Genomic DNA, 22,163 nt, shown 5'->3' on the forward strand with positions numbered 1-22,163 from the left:
ACTCTTCTTAACTGGCCCCACTAACGTAAGCACTGGACCCTTGATGACCTATGTAAGTAAGTGTGCTGTAGAGACAGAGACAAGACTGGGCTTGCTCACGTGTGGCATTCCTAGTTCTTCCCCAGGGCTCTGTGGCCAGCTGCAGAATTCTGCTCTAGAATATCATTTTGCTTTACAACAGTTGAAGACAGCATTTCTTTTCTAAGCAGCAGATTTATTCACATGAGAGACTACACTTTCAGGGCAGAAGTATTAGGGCTTGGCTCTGACCCTCCTTTGGCACTGTCCCCAGCCCTTCCGCAGTCTCCTGTCTTTTTTACCAGACCGCTGCTCTCTGCAGGAAACAGCTCCTTCTTTTGCAGTGACCTAAGAAACAGTGTGGCATCATCCCTCAGCCATGCTGCAGCTTGTTTTCCTACCTCCATGCCACCGACAGGAGTGCAGCCCAGAGGGGTTGTTGTATTCCAGTGATCATGGGGCACTGCAAGGCTATCATTTGTGGTCCCTGCTAAGACTTGAAGGGACACAAGTGTCAACAGGGCTGGGTAGTCACATAGCAAGTGTGCAGGCACAGTTGGCAGTGTCTTTGCTTTTATGTGTGCTGGGAGGTGATCTCTTTTCAGGCTGTTGCTTTCCTTTTCTTTCCTTTTTTTCTTTTTCCTTCCCTTCCTCTCCTTTTTCTTCTCTTCTCTCCCTTCTTTTGTATAAAAGGTTTTCCCTGTAGTCCTTTTCTACATTTGATAGGCAGAGAGGAGAGAATGAGACAGTGACCACTGCTTTCCTATCAGCTCTGAGATTCTGTGGGGAGAAGAGACCGTCATTAGTAGCCTTTTACTCCTCTCGCTGAAGCCTGATTGAAGAACCTTCAGCCTGGTGAAGAACTGAATAGGGAAAGAGTGGACTTGGTGTATTTTAGACCCAAACTTCTTTCAAACATCTCGGGAATGTTTAAGGCAATGATACCTTGAGTTGAGATCCTGTTTGTATTTTTCAAACAAGAAAGAACTATGAAGTTAAATTTCAACACAGACAGTGGGAGAAGATGCAAAACATCTTTTACATTAAATACTTCTTTTGCAAATGCAAGAAGGAACAAGCTGTCTGAGAGGTGAAGTTTGAAGGTATAGGAAGTGGTTTTTGCTGAAAGCTTGGCTTCTGCAAGTGAGTCAGGGTAACAGCAGTTTTATGTGATTAGTGTCCTCACCTGAGCCTTGCAGTCCAGGAATAGATAGTCCTTTCACACAATTGTACACCTGGCATCCAGTCTCCAACTGCTGATGCCTCTTGCTTTTTATATACAGAAATCGACAACCCGAACCTGAAGCTAGGATTAGCTGGCTAGAAGGCTCTTCTATCTTCTTCCACTTGTAGCTGTTGGCCCCTAGGGGTGGAGGGTTGCTGGTGGAAAGTTTGGACAATATTGTCATGTTCTAACTTGCCTTTCTGTAATACTATGTAAAGCTCTAGTATAGTGAGGTAATTTTTTCCCCTTTAGCATGTAATATGTTCTGTCTCTTGGATAAACCACCACCTTCATCGAGCCATTTCCATTTAATTAGAGCCAATTTCAATTCACAGACAGTATAGAACAATGTAGCAGCATGCTGGAGAGCATAAAATGGGTGCTTATTACTAGGGTATGGTAGTGTGGCCTTGTAATTCCAGCACACAGGAGGCTGGAGCAGGATTGCTGCAAGCTCAGGGTTAGACTAGGCTGCACAGTAAGACTCTGTCTCAAAAGTCAAAATATAAACTTAAGGTGTAAAATATTGTCCCTGTATCAAAAACCATTTGGGGATGCTAGAGAGATGGCTCAGTGAATTTAAGACAACTTGCTGTCTTGCAGAGGACCTGGATTTGATTTCTAGCACCTTCCTGGCAACAACTATCTATAATGCTAATCCTAAGGGATCTGATGCCCTCTTCTGACCTTTATAGGCACCAGGCATACATGTCGTAGACATTCGTATAGGCAAAGCACCTATATACATAAAATGAAAAAAAAACTTCAAAAAAAAAAAAAGCCTGACCAAGACAAGGACAGATTAAACATAAGCAAGTAAGAATTTACTAAGGGTGAAATGAATCACAGTAGAGCAGAAACAAGAGAAATAAATACTAGCTTGTGGGGTACAGGGGTCAAGGAAGGGTTCCAGGAGGAAAAGACTTCTGAACAGGCTGAGAGAGGGTTAATTGTTTGATAGGCTAATTTTTTTGGACTGGAGAACCGGAGGGGTTATAGGGATACAGACTAACCTTTGTCGAGTAAGTGAAGAATGTCTGCTGCCCAGGTACCAAGGCGTCTTAGCACAGTGCACAGCACTGTGGTAAGTACTTCAGGCATATGGAATAGAACCTCAGTAGTCCTTGGCTGTTGTGGTCTAGTTATAGTGTAGTCCAATGCCTACAAATACTATTAGCCAGTAATGGAGCTCAAATAGCAGTGGAGATAGTAAGTATGAAAGTCCCAAAGAAAAGGTGGGTTTGCACAGTCGGGGGAGATTTTCTAGGAGAGGTCTGAGAGTACCTTTAGAGCTGGTGATAGAAAAAGAACATGCGCACTGCAGCGACACGTTTTGTGAACAGTGGGAGACAGAGCCTAAGGAGGTGTTCTTCAACGCTGGATAAGGGACCAGATGTGATGGTCCTTAAAGCGCAACCAAAGGAATTTGCATTTGGTCCAGGACTTTAAGATATAACCGCTGGCCTCAAGCAGACAGTGGTGATAGGCCTCTGTCTGTACATACTTGAAATTCAAAATTCCAAAAGCTCCCCAGCAGCAGCCTGCCAGTCCCCTGGGTCACTAGAAGTGGGAATAGCATGGCTTTTATCTTCGTGCTTTTGTTAAGAGGATCACAGAACCATGGAGTTTATGCTAGGAAAGGGAATGTAAAGATGGTCTCATCTGGTAAAATTCCTCCCTCAAGCAGAAGCTTTTGTGGAAACTCAAAGATGCTGAAGTTCATGTAGCAGAGACGGTAAACATAGTTTTAGCTGGGGTGGGGCCTGGAGACCACCTGCATGGCTTCCCTCCCATTGGAAGCCCAGAAGAGACTGCGAGGTACCCCAATTCACTGTTTGAAAACAGTGATCTAATCAAAATAAAACTGCAGAGGAGATAATTGACAAGAAAATGGGCAGCCTTCCTAACAGACATGTGTGGTCCCCAGAATATGGCTCCGGGTAGGGGTGAATGTGGCAGGTTCTGTTTTGCTTCTCGCCCTACCTGCCACTGCTGCCTGATCATCCTTGCAGAAGCTGCCTTCCCTATATAGGACCCAGCCCTAGACTTTGCCATCAAAGGCCACTGTTCCAGACCTCTTCCTGAGAGGCCAGCTGCCACAGTCTGCTGCTTCTTTACCAAGCAGAGGAAGTTCATTCTCCTGAGCACCCAGTGTCCAGTGTTCTGTAGCAGTGACCTTTCAGAGGTAGTTCCTCTGGAGTCAGTTAGCTTGACCACAGTCTTTATGGCACTATGTTCCCTCCCTGTCCCAGTATTGAGCTGATTAAGCCCTGGTACATTTGCCCTGTGTGCCCAGGGTTTAGCCCTCTTTCAGGAAGGCTTGTAGGAAAGGGACTGGTTTCTACGAGAGGGCTAAGAGAAGAGCCTGGAACAGGCCCTCACTGACTCACTTCTCCTTGCCCTCAGCAACCTGTTATACCCAGGCCTCTTTAGTGGTTACAGTGGACTACAAGCCTCTAAAACACCTTCCCATGCAGGCTCAGAGAAGCATTCCTCTTTGAGTCTAAAGAGCCACATCCCTGTGTTCTGGAGAGGAGCTGCTTCTTAAGGCACTAGTTTAGCAGGAAACCTCAGCGTTAAAAAAAAATGCTGTGTTGAAGTTAGTGGAGGCACTACCATGTGTCCCTGAAGCCCACCACTGTGGCCTGTACCATCCAGAGTTCCACTTCTGTCTTCAGAGTTGAAAGTGCTAAAGATGTGAGGTTTCAGGCTTGAGAGACAGAAGCAGACAGACCTTTGTGGGTTTGAGGCCAGACTACATAGCAAGTTCCAAGCTAGCCAGGAATACAGTGAGACTTGTCTCAAAAAGAAAGAAAGAAAGAAAGAAAGAAAGAAAGAAAGAGAGAGAGAGAGAGAGAGAGAGAGAGAGAGAGAGAGAGAGAGAGAAAGAAAAGAAAGAAAGAGAAAGAAGAAAGAAAGAAGAAAGAAAGAAAGGAAAGAAAGGAAGAGAGAAAGGAGAGAGAGACGGTCAGAGACAGGGAGAGGAGAGAAGAAGAGAAGAGGTAGAAAATGGAGGAGGCTGGAGAAGACCTGGTAGTAATGGCTTTGCAGTGTCAAAGGGCCAAGCACATGAGGGAGAGACCTATGATCAGGCAGCTTGGGCTCTGTTAGCATTGTCAGCCATGCTGGAAAGACACCAATCCCGGTGTGTGTGGGTACACACCAACGTGCCCTTTTTGCTTGGCACACTATCTCTCTTTAGCAGTTGTGTTTGGGACACATTAATACAATTTATTTGTCTGGAAAACCTTGACTCTATTCTTAGCTTTGCCTTGATCTTGGGGAGGTCACTTGAACTCTATGAACATAGTGTTATTGACTCTGAAAAATGGAAAAATAATGTCTGTGATTCTTAGTAAGAAGATAAAATTAAATAAGGATGTTTTTAAAGATAACCCTTTCATAAAATGCATTATACTATTATTCTATTGCTTGTATTGCTGGGACTGAGGTCCAAGCATATGCCTTGCCGAGTTCTCGTGGCCATCGTTTGTAAAGCAAACTTGTCATTCAGCATCCAGGAGTTCCCATTCTCCTTGCTTCTTTATCCTTGTTATGCTCCTGGAAAGTAAGTTGGAAGAATCAAAGAGACTCTGTTAGCATTCTGTAGTGTGGTCAGTGCTTTGCAGCCTCCAAGTCCAAACTACAACAAAGGTTTGCTTAGATACTACTTTTCTCCCATAATCCCTAGCCCATAGCTTATTAAATTATTAACCAGCAATTTTTCTGGCAGCATATTAAACTTACTTTTAAACAAGTCACAGAGGGAGGGAAACATGCATCTCTCATAAAAGGAATAAAACACACACTCTAAAACACTTTCCCAGGCTTTGAACAAATCCCAAACCCCACACAAGGTCTCTTTTTCATCATTCTCTGCACACAGCTTGAATAGTAGTGCATTAATAAGAAAAAGATGCCTGATAGAAAGATGGAAAAACATAAGAGTCTCTGAGAGTCCCTAAGGGCCCACTGAAAAGGCCAGGTGAGCTTTCGTTCAGGCAGCAGGGGAAGTCATGGTCTAGGGTTGCAGGATTCCCCTGGGGTGGCAGTAAAGGGAAGCAGAGCAGCCTGTGATTTCAGGCCTGCCCTGAGAGGGGACCCCAGTGCTTTCCACAGAATATGGGTGGGCCTCATCCTGGTCAAAGGATAAAGGCTTCAGCCCTCATGGACCCTCTCTCTTAGGAGCAAAGCTTCTTCCCCAGGAGGAGCCCTTGGAGGAGTAGCACATGGCTGGGGCCTTTGTTCCATTTCCAGATATGTCCAACATATGGTCTTTCTGCAAATTCTCTGGAAGGTAGTCCATACCAAAGCAGAGACTGGGAAAAGACTTGACTTGAAGAGCCCAAGAAGGAGGGCTACATGGCAGTTTCTCCTTTTGGGGTGTCTATGCAGGCACTGGTGGTTTTAGTCTGCCATAATTACTCAGCCCACCAGCACTACCCCCTCCTGAAGGCAAGGTAATCTCAGGGACTGGGGAGCCTGCCAACCCTACATGTTGCTGCCAGCTGGCTCGCCTGCAAATCTGAATCCTAGCTGGTACAGTGGAGGGAAATAACTTGTTTAAAATTACATATTCTGCAATTCATGACCATTTGGCATCATGGCTTAAACAAATCTCCATTTGTTTCTCCAAGAATGCCATATGCTGATTAGTTGGCCAGTCTGTGGTAAAAATGGAAATCAGAATGGGAGAGGGAGCTTCTCTTTATTTAATTTACACTTCCACATTTACATGGCTTAATGTGGCCTGCATCAAAGGAAGACCTCCTAAGTTCTAGCCACAGGGGCTCTGTAGGCAAACACTAGCTAGCTCTGTGGACTGCCTCCACAACAGTGCTTTGCTGCTGGGACTGTGAAGAGGGACCTCTGGGAAACCCGAGGACTGTCAGCAGAATGCCTTGATGAAGCCAGCTATAGCTCCCAGGAGGCTAGTCAAGAAACCAGAGAATAGGCTTTGAGGGCCCTTTTAAATAAAGGGCCCAACACAGCAGGCTAGGGGTCAAGAGCCCGTTCATAAGTGTGTACAGACATAGATGGTGGTGCTTCTCTGCCATTTCCTGACTTTCTCTCCTTTTTTTTGCACCTGCCCTGTTCACCTTGCTGCTTCTCTAATCTGGTAGCCCTTGTCCCTCTTCCCTGACCACCCACTGCCCCTGTGTGGGCCTGCTAGAGGCCCCTGCTGCTTTTGCTCACTGCTGGCTCCAGTTAGAAGCGTTTTCTCCTCCTTGTGTCCTTCTTTGGAGCCACGAACCCAGACATTGCTGAGCCCTAGCTGAGACTCGAGATCCCATCAATCCCACCTCAACTGGACCTGTTTTCAAGTCCTTCCCTGTCTCCAGCCCCCTCCTCCTTCATGGCATTCCTTTTCATTGTTTTTCTCCTTCCCCACAAAAGCCATATATTCCTTAAGGTCAAAACTTGGTCCTCCTTTTCCTCTCTCCCTCTGCTGAATGCCCCTACAGTGCTCAAGAGAGGTTAGCCTTGGCTCCACCCAGAGATTAGGGAGTAGGTCCTTTGGAACTACAGTGACCAGACCTAGATTCTGTTGAAGTCCAGATCCAGATTTCCTGACTTAGAGACCTTAATGATGCCAGGAGCTTGAAGCAGGACAGTTGTTCCAGCGCTCTGGACATAACTGTGTGTTCTTCTGAAGGAGATTGCTGTTATATATCCTAAGTGGATTGCCTCTTCAAGGGAGCCCCTGTGGGGTCAGAGTACTGAGTGAACTTCAAGCCCTCTGTTGTGATTTGAGCTGAGGGGACCCACAGGATCTTCAGCCCTTTAGGGCTTTGGAGCTCTCACTGTGGGGCCCCTGTTCATCCATCCTGCACAACTTTCTTCTGTTCCCCTCTCCTTTTCATTTCTCAATACCACGTTCTCTATAGCTGCCGTGTACTCAAGTCTTCAGATGTACCGCTTCCTCTTCTGGTGTCATTGCCATGGCCCGCTGCCCAGACTCCTCACCGGGTAGACAGGTCTGTCTTCTTTAGCAGCCTTCATTTGTCTGTTGATCTCTCTTCCATGGCACTGTCATACTCTAATATGAGGGGTCATGTTTCTCCCATTAAACTAGTAGACTTAAAGTGTCTTGTTTTAAATAGTCAAAACTACCACACACACACACACACACACACACACACACACACACACACACACACACACACACACTGGAAAAAAAACCAAAAACGTATACATATGGCCAGTGGTTATATATGTGAGTCTGTGTACATGGATATACACAGATACACTAGACACACACTGGCTTGTGAACTCCAATATGGCTTGAAATTGTGAATAATAGCTAATTAAGATGTGAATAGATGTGAATAATTTGTACCCTCACCTCCAGATACTTGCAACTAATTCTGGGAGGCAGAAGCAGGAGGGCTGTAGCAAGTTCCAGGCCAGCCAGAGCTAAATACCAAGGTCCTGTCTCAAACATATGCACACAGAGTTGATGAAGTAAATTAAAGTTCCTTAAGACTCAGCAGATTTGATTTCAAGAACAATAGCCTTCTCCATATCTGTGATCTTACTTGATGCCATCCTTTCAGTGCAATGTAAGGTATATCATTACGTAGAAAACGAATTTAAAGGTTAGGAACAATATTCAATATTTTACTTAAAATTATTGCATTGCATTAATTATATCTCATTTAAAGATATTTAAGATTAGCCAGGAGTTGTGGCACACGCCTTTAATCCTAGCACTTGGAAGCAGAGGCAGGCAGATCTCTGTGAGTTCAAGGCTAGCCTGATGTATAGAGCGAGTTCAAGACAGCCAGGTCTTCACAGAAAAACTCTGTCTTGGAAGAAGAAAAAAGAATATATATAAGATCAATCATTCTGGGCAAGAACATTCTAGAAACAAACAAGGTACTGTTTGTTCCTGTAACAAACAAGGTACTGAAACCACTGTGATACCCTTGGAGTTCATTTTCCTCATCTCTCCCTGCCTCGTCCTGTCTCCATCCTGTCGTTTTCACTGATCATGATCCACCAGTTTATTTCATAACTGATGAAGGGGGCCATATATATACTCGGCAGTTTAAAGAGCACCGTTCAGGACTCTAAGGTCCTTGAGGGCAGTATCTGTGTCGTCTTCATCTTTCCAGACCCTGGCACTATTCCTGGCTGCATGTAGCTTCTGAGTAAATGTTTTCTGAATGAATAGACCTCAGTTAAAGCAGATCAGCAGCCTCTGGGATTCCGGAAGGGCCATGAGAAGTAAATAATTTATCACAGGCTTCCCAAGAGCTCCTGCCATCCTCTAGACACTGGGGCCATTGTGGACATGTCCTGCCTTCCCTCCCCAACCCCCACTTTCCAGTATAGAGGGCAGAAAGTTTAATGGAGTTCAGAAATTTCCCAAGCCAAAGACATACCCATCAGGATCTCGGGTGGGTGTTTGTCAAGAGATAAATGATTTTTTTAAAAGAGTGGTGGAAGGAAAACAAGGTTTTCAAAAGAGCCCTTTATTCTGTTTCTCCTATGTAAATGTGAGTCCTTGGGCTTGACTCTCTGCGCTCTCCAGCACCACTGCTCTGCCGGGTTCCAGCCCGTCTGCTAGACCCTGGCCAGGCTGAGTTTTTTCAAACACTATAAATCTTCATTAGACTATGCCCATGCCTGAATTTTTCCATTTGGATGTAGAAAAAAATCCCAAGCCCCCCAAAACTCGGTGGCTTGTTTCCTGTCCAGCTGGCTTCTGTCTCTTGGGGTTTTATTCCCATCATCAAAGAGACTTGACAGACCAAAAACAAACCTCTGGCTCACCCTGGGCTCACATGTACTGTCTCCAAGTCAGAGCAAGTGAGAAAGAGAAGAAAGTATTTTCCTGACTGAGAAGCCTGACAGAAAGCCCAGTTCTCTCACTCCACATGGGTCTGTTCTGTGGCTGTCCTGAAAGGCGGAGCCGTAAATGGTGGGCTGCAGGCCAGATTCACTCATTCTCTGAGTCCCTGAGAGCCAGCATGAGCTCTGTTCTGACCCGGAGTCTCTGTTCCTGGGATCTAAAGTGGCAGAATGTGGAGGATCCTCCATAATTTTGATTGCAACAAGCTGGCCTGGAGCCTCATAGTTATGGAGACAGAGTGGTCTGTCTTTGCAGTGTCCCAGGAAGTCAGCACGGTTGGCAGTTTGTGTCTGCTAAGGAAACATGCAGGGGTTCTGTTCGTTTAGGAATGTTTAAATGGATGTTAGCTGCAGCGTACAACACTGGGAAACTTGGGCAGGAGTATCACTGCGAGTTCTAGACTAGCCTGGACTGCATAGCAGCTTCCAAGGCCAGCCTGAGCTACATACTGAACACTGAACCTTGGCTTTAAAAAAAAAAAAAAAAAAAAAAAAAAAGGCAGGTTTTACAGTGGCACAGGTCTACAATCTCTACATTTGGAAGGTGGAAACAGGAACAGGAGGATCAGGAGCTTAAGGTCATCCTCTGATACATAGGAAGTTCAAGGCCAACCTGGGCTATATGACACCCTATCAATCATCATCATCATCATAATAGCAACTTAGCTAAAAATTTTATTGTAAAAGCCTATTACACACTGAGTTTGAACAAATCAGTTTACCACGTTTGACTTTATGGCTGTGCCCACAAAACACTGAGGCAGGAGGCTATGACTCTGCACTGTGGTAGCTAACAGTAGTTTAGGACGTTAAGGAGCACCCCTTGGATGCAACTCATCTGCTTTCCCAGCACGTGCCAGCTTCTCTACGATCTAAACAAATCCCTTCGACATTTGTAGTAAAGTCTCAATCTCCTCTGGTCAACTTTGTCCATCTGAATTCTTCCCATCTTACCCTGCCCAAGTGCATTTATGAAAACTGAGACTGTAGCTCAGTGGTAGAGCACTTGACTCTCATGCTTGAAGTCCTAGGTTCAATCCTCAGTACTGCCCAAAAAGACAAAACCAAATAAAACAGCAACAAAGGGCACCCACATTCTTATAGTCCCTTGCCATTTCTCCAGTCTGCTCTAGTATGTTTCTCCTCTTCATTCATTCCTGGGGTCTTATCCCAGAATCTCTTTGTTATCCTTGCATAAGTAGACAAACTTCTCAGAGGCCTAATGCCATCCTTTTTGTCTTTTTGTTTGTTTTGTTTTGTTTTTTGAGACTGGGTTTCTCTGTAGCTCTAGAGCCTGTCCTGGAACTCTTATAGACTAGGCTGGCCTCGAACTCAGAGAGATCCAGCTCTGCTTGTGCCTCCCAAGTGCTGGGATTAAAAGCGTGAGTGCTCCCCTTTTAGTCTCTGCTGCTTAGCTCTAGTGCAAAGCTACCGGGGCCATTACTCAGCCCTGTGGGAGACATCTGGTGGTTCATTGATCCCCTACCCCACTCCACCCCCATCCCTGGGCTGGCCTGCTGGTGTTTTCTGCTGACTTCCCTGAATAGCCTTTTGGCAGGGTGGACCCCAGCTGTCAATCAGTGACACGACTGTGGAGGGAAGGAGACAACAAAGAGTTATGATTGCGAGACCTGAGGAAACACGCTAAAGGCAAATGGTGGGCAGGATTAGGGAAGAAAAACAAGGGACTGGGGTGAAAGTTCAGCTACTTGGCAGAGCGCTTGCCTCCCAAGTGTAAGGATCTGCCTTCATATCTCATAACTCATGTACAGTCTGGGTGTGGCAGTACATGCCTGTAATCTCAGTGTTATGGAAGTGTAGAGACAGGAGAATCTCTGTAGCCTGCTGGTCAGTAGGTCTCACCCAGGGTCAGGGAGTACCTGACCTAAAAACACATGGTGGAGAACCAGAGGGTAAAGTTTATTATGCAAGTCTGGTGACCAGAGTTCAATCCCCAGAACCCACAAAAGGGGAAGGAGAGAGCCAACTCTACACAGTTGACCTCTGACCTCCATGTGTGTAATATGACATGTGTGCATGGCACTCATGAGCACAAATACACACACACACTGATAATATTAAATAAAAAATTTAAATAATAAGACAGTCTCATTCTGAGATTTCAGGAGACAGGATCGCCATTTCAGACTGAGGTCAAGTCACTAAGGGAGTGGTTTGTCACTAAAGATACCAAGGAGTAAAAGTATGAGTTAACATACAGTGGGAATAAATCCATTATGAGTGTGGAGACTTTCCAGGTGGGAGGAATGGCACATGGAAGCATAAATACGAGGTTCAAAATAGTCACTGCTGAGGGATCAGGCTCCAGCCAAAGACCTCTGCGGGACTGGGTGCGAGTCAGGGACCTCTGAGGGAGCAGACCAGAGCCAGAGCCCTCTGCTGAACCAGGCCAAAGCTAGGGACCTTTCTGAGAGCAGGCCCTAACGACCCCGGGAGCCTTGAGCAGAGTGCTGAGCAATCTCTGGGAACACAGAGTGACTTCCAGGGTGACTGGAACCATGGCCCTGACTGCAACACGAGGAGTAACCATCTGAGCCTTAGATCCACTGGCACCTGGAAGATTGATCACCAGAGACATAGTCCCAACTACATCAATCAGAGGAAAATATGAGTAAACAAGGTAAAAACGCACTCAACACCACAAAGAACAACACAACACCAACAAAAATCAGTGGCCCTACAACAGCAAGACTTGAACAATCAAATATAGATTAACCAGAAGAAAATAACTTAAAAATAATATTAGGAGAATGTTTGAGGCCCTTAATTAGAGAGGAAATGAAAAATTCTCTCAAAGAAATGGAGGAAAAGACAAAATAATCGAAGAAATCAACAAATCCCTTAAAGAAAAACAAGATAAAGCAATCAAACAGATGAAAGAAACTATTCAAGACTTGAAAGTCAAAATAGAGATAATAAAGGAAACATAAACCGAGGAAATTATGAGAAAACAATCAGGAACCACAAATGCAAGCATAAACAGCAGAATACAAGAGATGGAAGAGAGAATTTCAAGCACTGAAGATACAATAGAGGAAATAGACTCATCGGTCAAAGAAAACACTAAATCTAGCAAAAACTTAACACAGAATATCCAGGAAATATGGAACACCATGAAAAGACCAAACCTAAAAATAATAGGGATAGGAGAAGTCCAACTCAAAAGCACAGAAAATATATTCAACAAAAATCATAGAAGAAAACTTGCCTAACATAAAGAAAGATATGCATATGAAGATACAAGAAGCTTATATTTGTGTATAGACTGGATCAAAATAGACTGGATCAAAAAAAGAGAGAGAGAAACTTCTCACCACATAATAATCGAAACACTAAATATAAAGAATAAAGAAAGAATACTAAGAGCTGCAAAGGAAAAAGGCCAGGTAACATATAAAGGAAGACCTTCTCAATAGAAACAATGAAAGCCAGAAGGTCGTGGTCAAGTTTTATGCAGACATTAAGAGACCACAGACGCCAGCCCAGACTATACCCAGCAAAACTGTCAATCACCTTAGACGGACAAAACAAGATATTCCAAGACAGAACCAGATATAACCAATACCTTTCCTCAAACCCAGCACTATACAAAGTACTAGAAAGAAAACTCCAACCCAAGGAAGTTAGCTACATTCTCAAAGACACAATAGATGATCTTAGAGCAGCAAAGCCCAAAGAAGGGAAAAACACACAGAATAACATCACCAGCAATGAAAACTAAAATAACAGGAACTAGCAATCACTGGTCATTAATATTACTTAATATAAATGGACTCAACTCACCTATAAAAAGACATAGTTTAACAGATTGGATATGAAAACAATCTATCCTTCTGCTGCATACAAGAAACACATCTCAACCTCAAAGACAGACATCACTTCAGAATAAAGGGTTGAGTAAATTTTCCAATTAAATGAGCCTAAGAAACCAGCTGGTGTAGCTATCCTAATACCTAAAAAAATAGACTTCAAACAAAAACCAATCGAAAGAGACAAGAAAGACATTTCATATTAGTTTCAGGAAAAATCCACCAAGAGGAAATCTCAATACTGAACATCTATGCCCCAAATACAAGGGCACCATCATATGTAGAAGAAACACTACCAAAGCTTAAGTTACACATTAAACTAAAGCACTAATAGTAGGAGACTTCATTCAACACCCCCCTCTCACCACTAGACAGGTCTGTCAGACAGAAAATTAACAGAGAAATAAGGGAGCTAACAGATGTTATGAATGAAATGGACTTAACAGGCATCTATAGAACATTCATCTAAACATAAAAGAATATACCATCTTCTCAGCACCTCATGGAACCTTCTCAAAAATTGACCACATACTAGGTAACAAAGCAAACCTCAACAGATACAAAAAAATGGAATAATCCCATGTATCTTATCAAATCACCATGGCTTAAAATTAGAATTCAACAGCAACACTAATTTCAGAAAGCACACAAACACATGGAAGTTAAACAGTGCTCACTTGACTCATCAATGATTCAAAGAAGAAATAAAGGAGGGAATCAAAGACTTCCTAAAATTCAATGAAAATGACGACATAACATACTCAAATTCACGGGACACAATGAAAGCAGTGCTAATAGGAAAATTCATAGCACTAAATGCCTACATAAAGAAGCTGGAAAAATCAAACACTGAGTTGACAGAACATTTGAAAATTTTAGAACAAAAAGAAGCAAATTTACCCAGCATTACTAGACGGCTGGAAATAATCAAATTGAGAGCTGAAATCAACAAAATAGAAACAAAGAAAATGATACAAAGAATCAATGAAACAAAGAGTTGGTTCTTTGAGAAAATCAACAAAATAGACAAACCTTTATCCAAACTAACCAAAAGGCAAAGAGAGAATATACAAATTAACAAAATCCAGCCGGGCAGTGGTGGCGCACGCCTTTAATCCCAGCACTCGGGAGGCAGAGGCAGGCTCTGTGAGTTCGAGACTAGCCTGATCTACAAGAGCTAACTCCAGGACAGGCTCTAAAGCTGCAGAGAAACCCTGTCTCGAAAAAAAAAAAAAACAAATTAACAAAATCAGAATTTAAAAGGGGGATATAACAACAGACACAAAAGAGATCCAGAGAATCATTAGGTCATATTTTGAAAAACTACTCCACAAAATTGGAAAACGTAAAGGAAATGGACAATTTTCTAGATAATAATCACTTACCAAAATTAAATCAAGACCAGGTAAGCAAATTAAGTAGACCTATAACAGCTAAAGAAATAAACAGTCATCAAAAGTCTCCCAACCAAAAAAAGCTCGGGGCCAGATGGTTTCAGCCCAGAATTCTACAAGATTTTCAAAGAAGAACCAATACCAATACTCCTCAAATTGTTCCACACAATAGAAACAGAGGAAATGTACCAAACTCTTTTTATGAGGGTACAATTACCCTGATAACCAAACCACATAAAGACAATATTAAGGAGAATTACAGACCAATCTTACTCATGAACATTGATGCAAAAATACTCAATAAAATACTGGCAAACTAAATCCAAGAAAACATCAGAAAAATCATCACCATGATCAAGCCATCTTCATCTCAACGGTGAAGAGATGGTTCAACATACGAAAGTCTGTCAGTATAATTCACCATATGAACAAACTGAAAAAAAAAAAAACCACATGATCATCTCATTAGATGCTGAAAAAGCCTTCGACAAAATACAACATCCCTCCACGATAAAGGTCTTGGAGAGACAATGAATGCAAGGGACATACCTAAACATAATAAAGGCAATATACAGTAAGCCAATAACCAACATCGAACTAATTGAAGAGAAACTCAAAACTATCCCACTGAAATCAGGAACAAGATAAGGTTGCCTACTCTCTCCATATCTATTCAATATAGTACATGAGGTTCTAGCTAGAGCAATAAGACAACAAAAGGAGATTAAGGTGATACAAATCGGAAAAAAAGTTAAACTCTCACTGTTTGATGATATGATAGTTTACATAAGGGACCCCAAAACTTCTACCAAGGAACTTCTACAACTCATAAATACTTTCAGCAATTTATCGGGATTCAAGATTAACTAAAAAAAAAAAAAAAAAAAAAAAATAGAAGCCCTTTACACAGATGATAAATGAGCTGAGAGAGAAATCAGAGAAACATCACCCTTCACAATAGCCACCAATAACATAAAATATCTTGGAGTAACTCTTATCAAACAAGTGAAAGATCTGTATGGCAAGAACTTTAAATCTTTGAAGAAAGATATTGAAGAAGATACCAGAGAATGGAAAGATATTCCATGCTCTTGGGTAGGTATAATTAACATAGTAAAAAAAAAATGGCAATCTTACCAAAAGCAATCTACAAATTCAATGCTGTGCCCAGCAAAATTCTTCACAGACCTCGAAAGAACAATACTCAACTTCATATAGAAAAACAAAAAACCCAGGATAGTCAAAACAGTCCTGTACAATAAAGGAATTTCTGGAGGCATCACAGTCCCTGACTTTAAACTCTACTACAGAGCTACAGTACTGAAAACAGCCTGGTATTGGAATGAAAACTGACAGGAGGAACCGAATCAACAACCCGGATATCAATCCACACACCTACAAACATCTGATTTTTTTTTTTTTTTTTTTTTTGGTTTTTCGAGACAGGGTCTCTCTGCAGCTTTTTTGGAGCCTGTCCTGGAACTAGCTCTTGTAGACCAGGCTGGCCTCGAACTCACAGAGATCCGCCTGCCTCTGCCTCCCGAGTGCTGGGATTAAAGGCGTGCGCCACCACCGCCCAGCTAAACATCTGATTTTTGACAAAGATGCAAAAAATATAAAATGGGAAAAAGAAAGCATATTCAACAAATGGTGCTGGCATAACTTGATTTCAACATGGAGAAGAATGAAAATAGATCCATATCTATCACCATACATAAAACTCAAGTCCAAATGAATCAAAGACCTCAACATAAAACCAACCACACTGAATGAACCTCATAGAAGAGAAAGTGGGAAGTACATTTGAATACATTGTCAGAGGAAACCACCTCCAGTAGCATAGACACTGAGAGAAATATGACTTTTGGGTATATACCCATAGAATGCTCAAACATACCACAAGGACATATGCTCAGCTATGTTCATAGTGGCATTTTTTTGTTGTAGCCAGAACCCGGAAACAACCTAAATGCCTGTTGACTGAAGAATGGATAAGGAAAATGTGGTACATTTACACAATGGAGTATTACACAGCAGAAAAAAATGATGACATCTTGAAATTTGTGGGCAAATGGATGGATCTAGAAAACATCATACTGAGTGAAGTAACCAAGACCCAGAAAGACAAATACCATATGTACTTACTCATACATGGCTTTTAGACATTAAAAAAAAAGCAGCCTATTGATGTGGGAGGGTCTTCTGTTTGAGTTGATTTCATTGGTTAATAAAGAAACTGCCTGGCTCATTTAATGGGCCAGCCCTTAGGTGGGTGGAGTAGACAGAAGAGAAAGAAGGAAGTGAGGTAGATGGCTCAGTCAGATGCCATTCCTCTCCTAAGTGAGACAGATGTCATGCCTCTCCTCTCTGAGCCAGATGCGATGAGGCTCAGGCCCAAGATGGATGTACGCTAGAATCTTCCCGGTAAGGCACCACTTCGTGGTGCTACATAGATTATTAGATATGGGTTAATCAAGATGTGAGTAAGAGGCTGAAACTAATGGGCCAGGCAGTGTTTAAATGAATACAGTTTATGTGTTGTTATTTTGGGGCATAAGCTAGCCAGGCAGCCGAAAACCAGGCAGAGCAAAAAGCAGGCCTGCCCGCAGCTCATCACTACAGCCTATGATTCACAATCCCAGGGAACCTAGAAAACAAAGAGGACCCTAAGAGAGACATACATGGATCTTATGTACATGGGAAGTAGGAAAGACAAGATCTCCTGAGTAAATTGGGAGCATGGTGACCATGGGAGAGGGTAAAAAGGGAGAAGAGAGGAAAAAATATATAGCTCAATATAAACAATTAAAAAAATAAATACTAAAAATTTACCATAAATTTAAATATATGCACATTTTTAAATCTTTGTCAAGCATAGCATTCTTGATAAATATTTATTTTACTTAGTCACAATAGACTTTGATATATCTTATAATTGATTCTTCTCAATACTACAGGCATTTTCTTTTATGGCTACTGGATATAAAAGAGACATAGAATATTTTTTAAAAATTTAAATAATAAGGGAACTGGGGAGATGGCTGAGTAGGTAAAGGCACTGGCTTCTAAGCCCGATGGCCTGAGTGTGATGTCTGAAACCCACACAGAGAAGGAGAGAGTTGTCTCTGATCTTCCCCACATCACACCAGCACAATACTTACAAGTTAAAAATGAATATTACAGGTGTATTGTACCACAAGTGGTGACAGGGTTGTTTTGTTTTGTTTTTCATGTTAGCATCTGCCAGCTTTAGGATATGGCCAGTTCAGGATGAAGGTAGAAACAGACTATAGGGAGTTGGTAACACCGCAAATGAACAAAAGACGTGAAGGTTAGCACTCCACCACTTCAGGGCCATCCCTAGTCTTAGGTCAGTAGACGGGACCAGGGTTAAGCCCTCCTGAGATGTCTGTACCTGCCAGGCACTGGATGTCATTTCCAGTTCACTCTGACATCTTGATGCTCCAGTGACTCACAGAGAGATAGTGAGTTCAGTGTGAAGAGCCTGCTCAGAACCCAGAGATAACAAGTAACAAACCAGCATTCAGACCCCACTATGCCTACTGATTTTACTACACATGCTAAGTTCTTAGCACACCAAATCCAGGCCTGTTTGCAGTCAATTTGAATTGGGGCTCAGAGCCGGGGTTCCTCAAGCACTGTCCTCAAAAGGAAGTCTAAGTTGTCTCTTGCTCTTTCTGCCAAATGGATCCAAGTTTCAAATGAGCCAGTCACTGAAAGAAGAAAGACAATCTCATGTACTAAGAGAAGAGCACCAGCTCTATATGTGTTCATCTGTGTGGTGCTCAGTGCCTCTTGGTAGTCAGTAGGTGTCATTTTCATATGTGATTGCAGTTTGCTTCATCTGAATGTTAAATCCATGAATTTCATAACCAGTCACCACCACCCCCTCTTTTCTCCAGGTAAGAGGAGAATACTAAATCTTCACACCCCCTTCTTCCTATTTTCAACTTGGCAGGATAGAAGTTGAAATCTGAGTTTTACCAGGAGCATGGCATAGCTTTATCTGCTTTGTCCTCACACATACTGTGGTGGTTTGAATAGGAATGGCACCATAGGCTCGTATGTTTGAATGATTAGTCATTAGGAAATGGCCCTTTTGTGAAGGATTAGAACAATTTCCCTGGCATTGATGGAGTAGATGCAGCTTCATTGGAGGAAGTGTGTCACTAGGGGTGGGTTTTGAGGTTTTACAAGCCCATAATGGGCCCAGTGTCTGCCTCTCTCCCTCCCTCCCTCCCTCCCTCCCTCCCTCCCTCCCTCTCTCTCCTCTCTCTCTCTCTCTCCCCCTCCCTTCCCCCCCCCCCCCTCCCTCCCTCCCTCCCTCCCGATCAGGACGTAAAAGTTTCATAATGGACTGGGCCTCTGTAAGCAAGTCCCTAGTTAAATGTGTTCTTTTGTAAGAGCCGCCTTGACCATAGTGTCTCTTCACAGCAATAGAACACCGACTGAGACACAGACTTTGCCTCTGCCACAGGCTCCTGGACTCATTTTGTTACAAATTGCCAATTTTCTTCCTACCCACAGTGGTCCATCACTGTTAGTGTAATACAGCTGCCTGCACCTCATGACATGCCTAGTAGAGAACACCTATTTGCTTCTTTCCTACGGCCTTGGCAGCTTATTGTCTACTCTTTACCTTTGCAGGCAGAATCCATGCTTGGTGACCAGAGCTGTGTACATTGATGTTCTCTTCCTGCTGACTAGCTGCCTGGACAGACCTGCAGGAGGCCAGCAGCCAGGTATGACTTACATCCACTCTTAGAACATCACAGGTGAGAGTTTTGGGCAGCTCTCCCGCACACTTGCTCACCCCCAGCTCAGGGTGGCCAACAGAATCCATGTGGCCCCTTCCTAGAAGCATCTCAAGGAAATCTGCCCTTGTGTGCCTGAAATTTTACCAGTAAATATGTTCTATTTGGCCATTCAGAGAAGACTGAACTCTACTCAGATACCCTCATGTTTGAAGACCTTGGCCTTTTGATATTTTTATAATTTTTTTTAATTTTCTCTGAAAACTATGACATTTCTCAGTAATGGTTCATTCTGTTCCATCCTGTAGAGATAGCTGAGCTGGCTTATTTATTGGTGGATATTTAAGTCCCTGTTCTTAATCCGCCCGCCACCACTTTGTGTAAGAGTTCTTCCCTCAGGCTCTGACTTCATACATGTCTCTAGGCCATGTGTGTATCTGATTATAGATCCACATACAGTTGTTCTATTTTAATTATGATTCACAAAGTGAATTAGAGAAGGACATCCCAAATAAAAATAATTTGATATGTTTATATAAGAAGCCTCCGGAAGTTTAGTACGTGAGTTCCAGACCATAGACTGAAACAGATTTTCACCAATCCAAAGTAGATTGCAGGATAATGAGCCTACAACTGGTTAAAATAAGCCTCTCCTGATTGATTAGGCCTGTCCAAGGAGATTCTGAGTACAAGCAGGCCAGGCCTTTCCTATGTGAGGTTTAGCTTATCCATGATTTGTTGCCTTCAGTAAATATGTTCAGGCTGTCAAAGTCTAGCTATGCCCATATGGAGCTCTGTTCCCAGATTCAAACTAATTTAAAGTGTTCCGTGGGAGGGGGGGTTAAAGCAACCTCACCCAGATTGATGTATATTAGCCCACAAAGCCCCTGTGGTCATACAGAAGTAATCAGAACACAGAATCCTCTCCACATCCAGTAGTATAGGATCATACTGGTTAACGGGGACCACATCCTGGTTTAGCCAGGCATACCTATAATCCCAGCACTGGGGAGGTAGAGACAGGAAGATCAGGAGTTCAAAGTTAGACTCAGCTGCTTGAGTTCTAAACTAGCCTGAGCTACAGAGATCCTATCTCCAAAAAAAAAAAAAACCAAAGTCCCAGTGTGTGCCTCTCATCACAACATAGATATTAATGTTGTCCCCTTATATTCTTGAAAGTATCCAGGTTTATACAATAAAATATGGTCATTCTAGCTGTAACAAACCTATGTGCTGAATCTGGTTTAGTTTACACTTGAGTTAACTGGGGTCCAGAGGTTATGAAAAGAATGTATATCATGCTACCAAATAAGCTGCCCTAGATTTTTACCATTCTGTATTTCATCCAAATTCCATATCTGTGTCTCCAGATGTGTCTAAAGGCCTTATTACTAACCTCTTCACCAGAATACAGGCAATGTTGTGTTTTGGAAATCATTGGTCCAGCTCTGTCCATATGGAATCCTGTTCTCAAACTGCCTTAAAGTGCACTGTGGGAGCCAAGGGCATATGAAACCACCTCACCCAGATGTGTGTTGTGTTTAGTCTGGTATGAAAGGGTCTGTCCTTGGATGTTGTAATGTACCTTTGCCTCCCCAACTTCTTTCTCATCCTTTGTTTATTGACTATAAAAATGGATTTGAGGGTTTTTTAAATTAATTCTGTTCCTCAAACTCTTAGCATTAATTATAACATATACCCCAATTAAGTATAATCACATACTATCTTTAGTATACATACATATTGCTCCTCTTAGCATCCTTTCTTTATAAAGTAAGATATGGTGGGAACAGAGCTTTCTGTCCTTTCTCTAACGTGGCAGCCAAAGCTCTAAATGTATTGTACTTGCATTGCCCAGGGAGGCAGAAACTAGCCCCAAGTGGTGTTTGAGCATTTGATGCGTGTAAGCTGCTCCAAATTGAGATGTTCTAAAGGATAAAATGTACAGCCAACTTCAGAGAGTTCCGCCGTTGGGAAGGCTAAGATAAGAGGACTACAAATTTAAGTCCAGCCTGGGTTACATAGCACAACACTGTCTTTGAAATACTTAAATGAGCAGGACTGGTGAATGACTCAAAATGTAAGGGCACTCGCTGCCCACCCTGACAACTTGAGACTGATCACCAGAACCCACTCGGTGGAAGAAGAAAACCAACCTCTGAAAGTTGTCTTCTGACCTCCACACACTCACCGTGGCACACTCACACCCACACACACATGCACAATTAATCAACAATTGATTAATTAATTAGAGTTCAAATACTAAAACTAGAAAGTTTCTCAAATTTTTATACTGATTATTTGTTGGAAAGGTTATACTTTGAAATCATTAAAATTTGAAATTTATTACTGAAATTAATTTCATGAGCCTGGTGGTAGTGGCACACACCTTTAATCGTCATGCTGGGGGGCAGAGGCAGGTGAATCTCTGTCAGTTCAAGACCAACCTAGTCTAGAGAGCAAGTTCCAGGACAGACTCCAAAGCAACAAAGAAACTCTGTCTCAAAAAAGAAAGAAAAAAGAGAAGCAAAAAAATTGCATTAGTTTTTTCCCACTCCTTAGTCAAAATGTGAGGAGCTGGGGTATAGCCGGTGACACATTATATGCCTGGCATGTGCAAAGGCCCTGAACTCAATCCCAGCACAACAAAAAAAGATTCAGTTACTACACCGAGTATAACGGCTCACAGCTGTAATTCAGTATCTGGGAAACCAATACTGGAGGCCAGCCTGGTGTACACAGCAAGTTCCAAACCAGCCAAGGCTAAATAGTGAGACCTTGTCTCAAAAAATTAAAAAACAACAACAAAAAAAAAAACCAACTAAAACTACTACTAAATAGGGGGAAAGGTAAGAAAATCAAAGCTATCACTGAATACGTGTGCTTAGCTCTCATGCAGAGAATATGCTTCATGCAACAGCAAGTACTCAGCCAGTACTCATTGGCCCCTGTGGATTCCATGTGTCCACCGTCATCATCTGGAAACCTGCATGCAGCCTGTACTTGCAAAGCTGTGCTCCTCCCTCACACTCAATCCTCCCAGTGGGTAGCATTCAAGGAGAAA

At 42.7% G+C, this 22,163-nt stretch overlaps 1 protein-coding gene across 7 annotated transcripts in view; it reads left to right on the forward strand.

Annotated features, from left to right (window-relative positions):
- Thada (THADA armadillo repeat containing) overlaps positions 1 to 22,163 on the forward strand; it is a 301,348-nt gene that overhangs the window by 210,723 nt on the left and 68,462 nt on the right. For all 7 annotated transcript variants that reach the window (XM_038318638.1, XM_038318640.1, XM_038318639.1 and 4 more), the window contains one exon: positions 18,993 to 19,087. In XM_038318638.1, coding sequence (XP_038174566.1) covers positions 18,993 to 19,087 — 95 coding nt within the window. The remainder of the gene's footprint in view (positions 1 to 18,992; positions 19,088 to 22,163) is intronic.

The sequence above is a fragment of the Arvicola amphibius genome, chromosome 2, assembly GCF_903992535.2.
Source record: "Arvicola amphibius chromosome 2, mArvAmp1.2, whole genome shotgun sequence".
Classification (NCBI taxonomy): Eukaryota; Metazoa; Chordata; class Mammalia; order Rodentia; family Cricetidae; genus Arvicola; species Arvicola amphibius.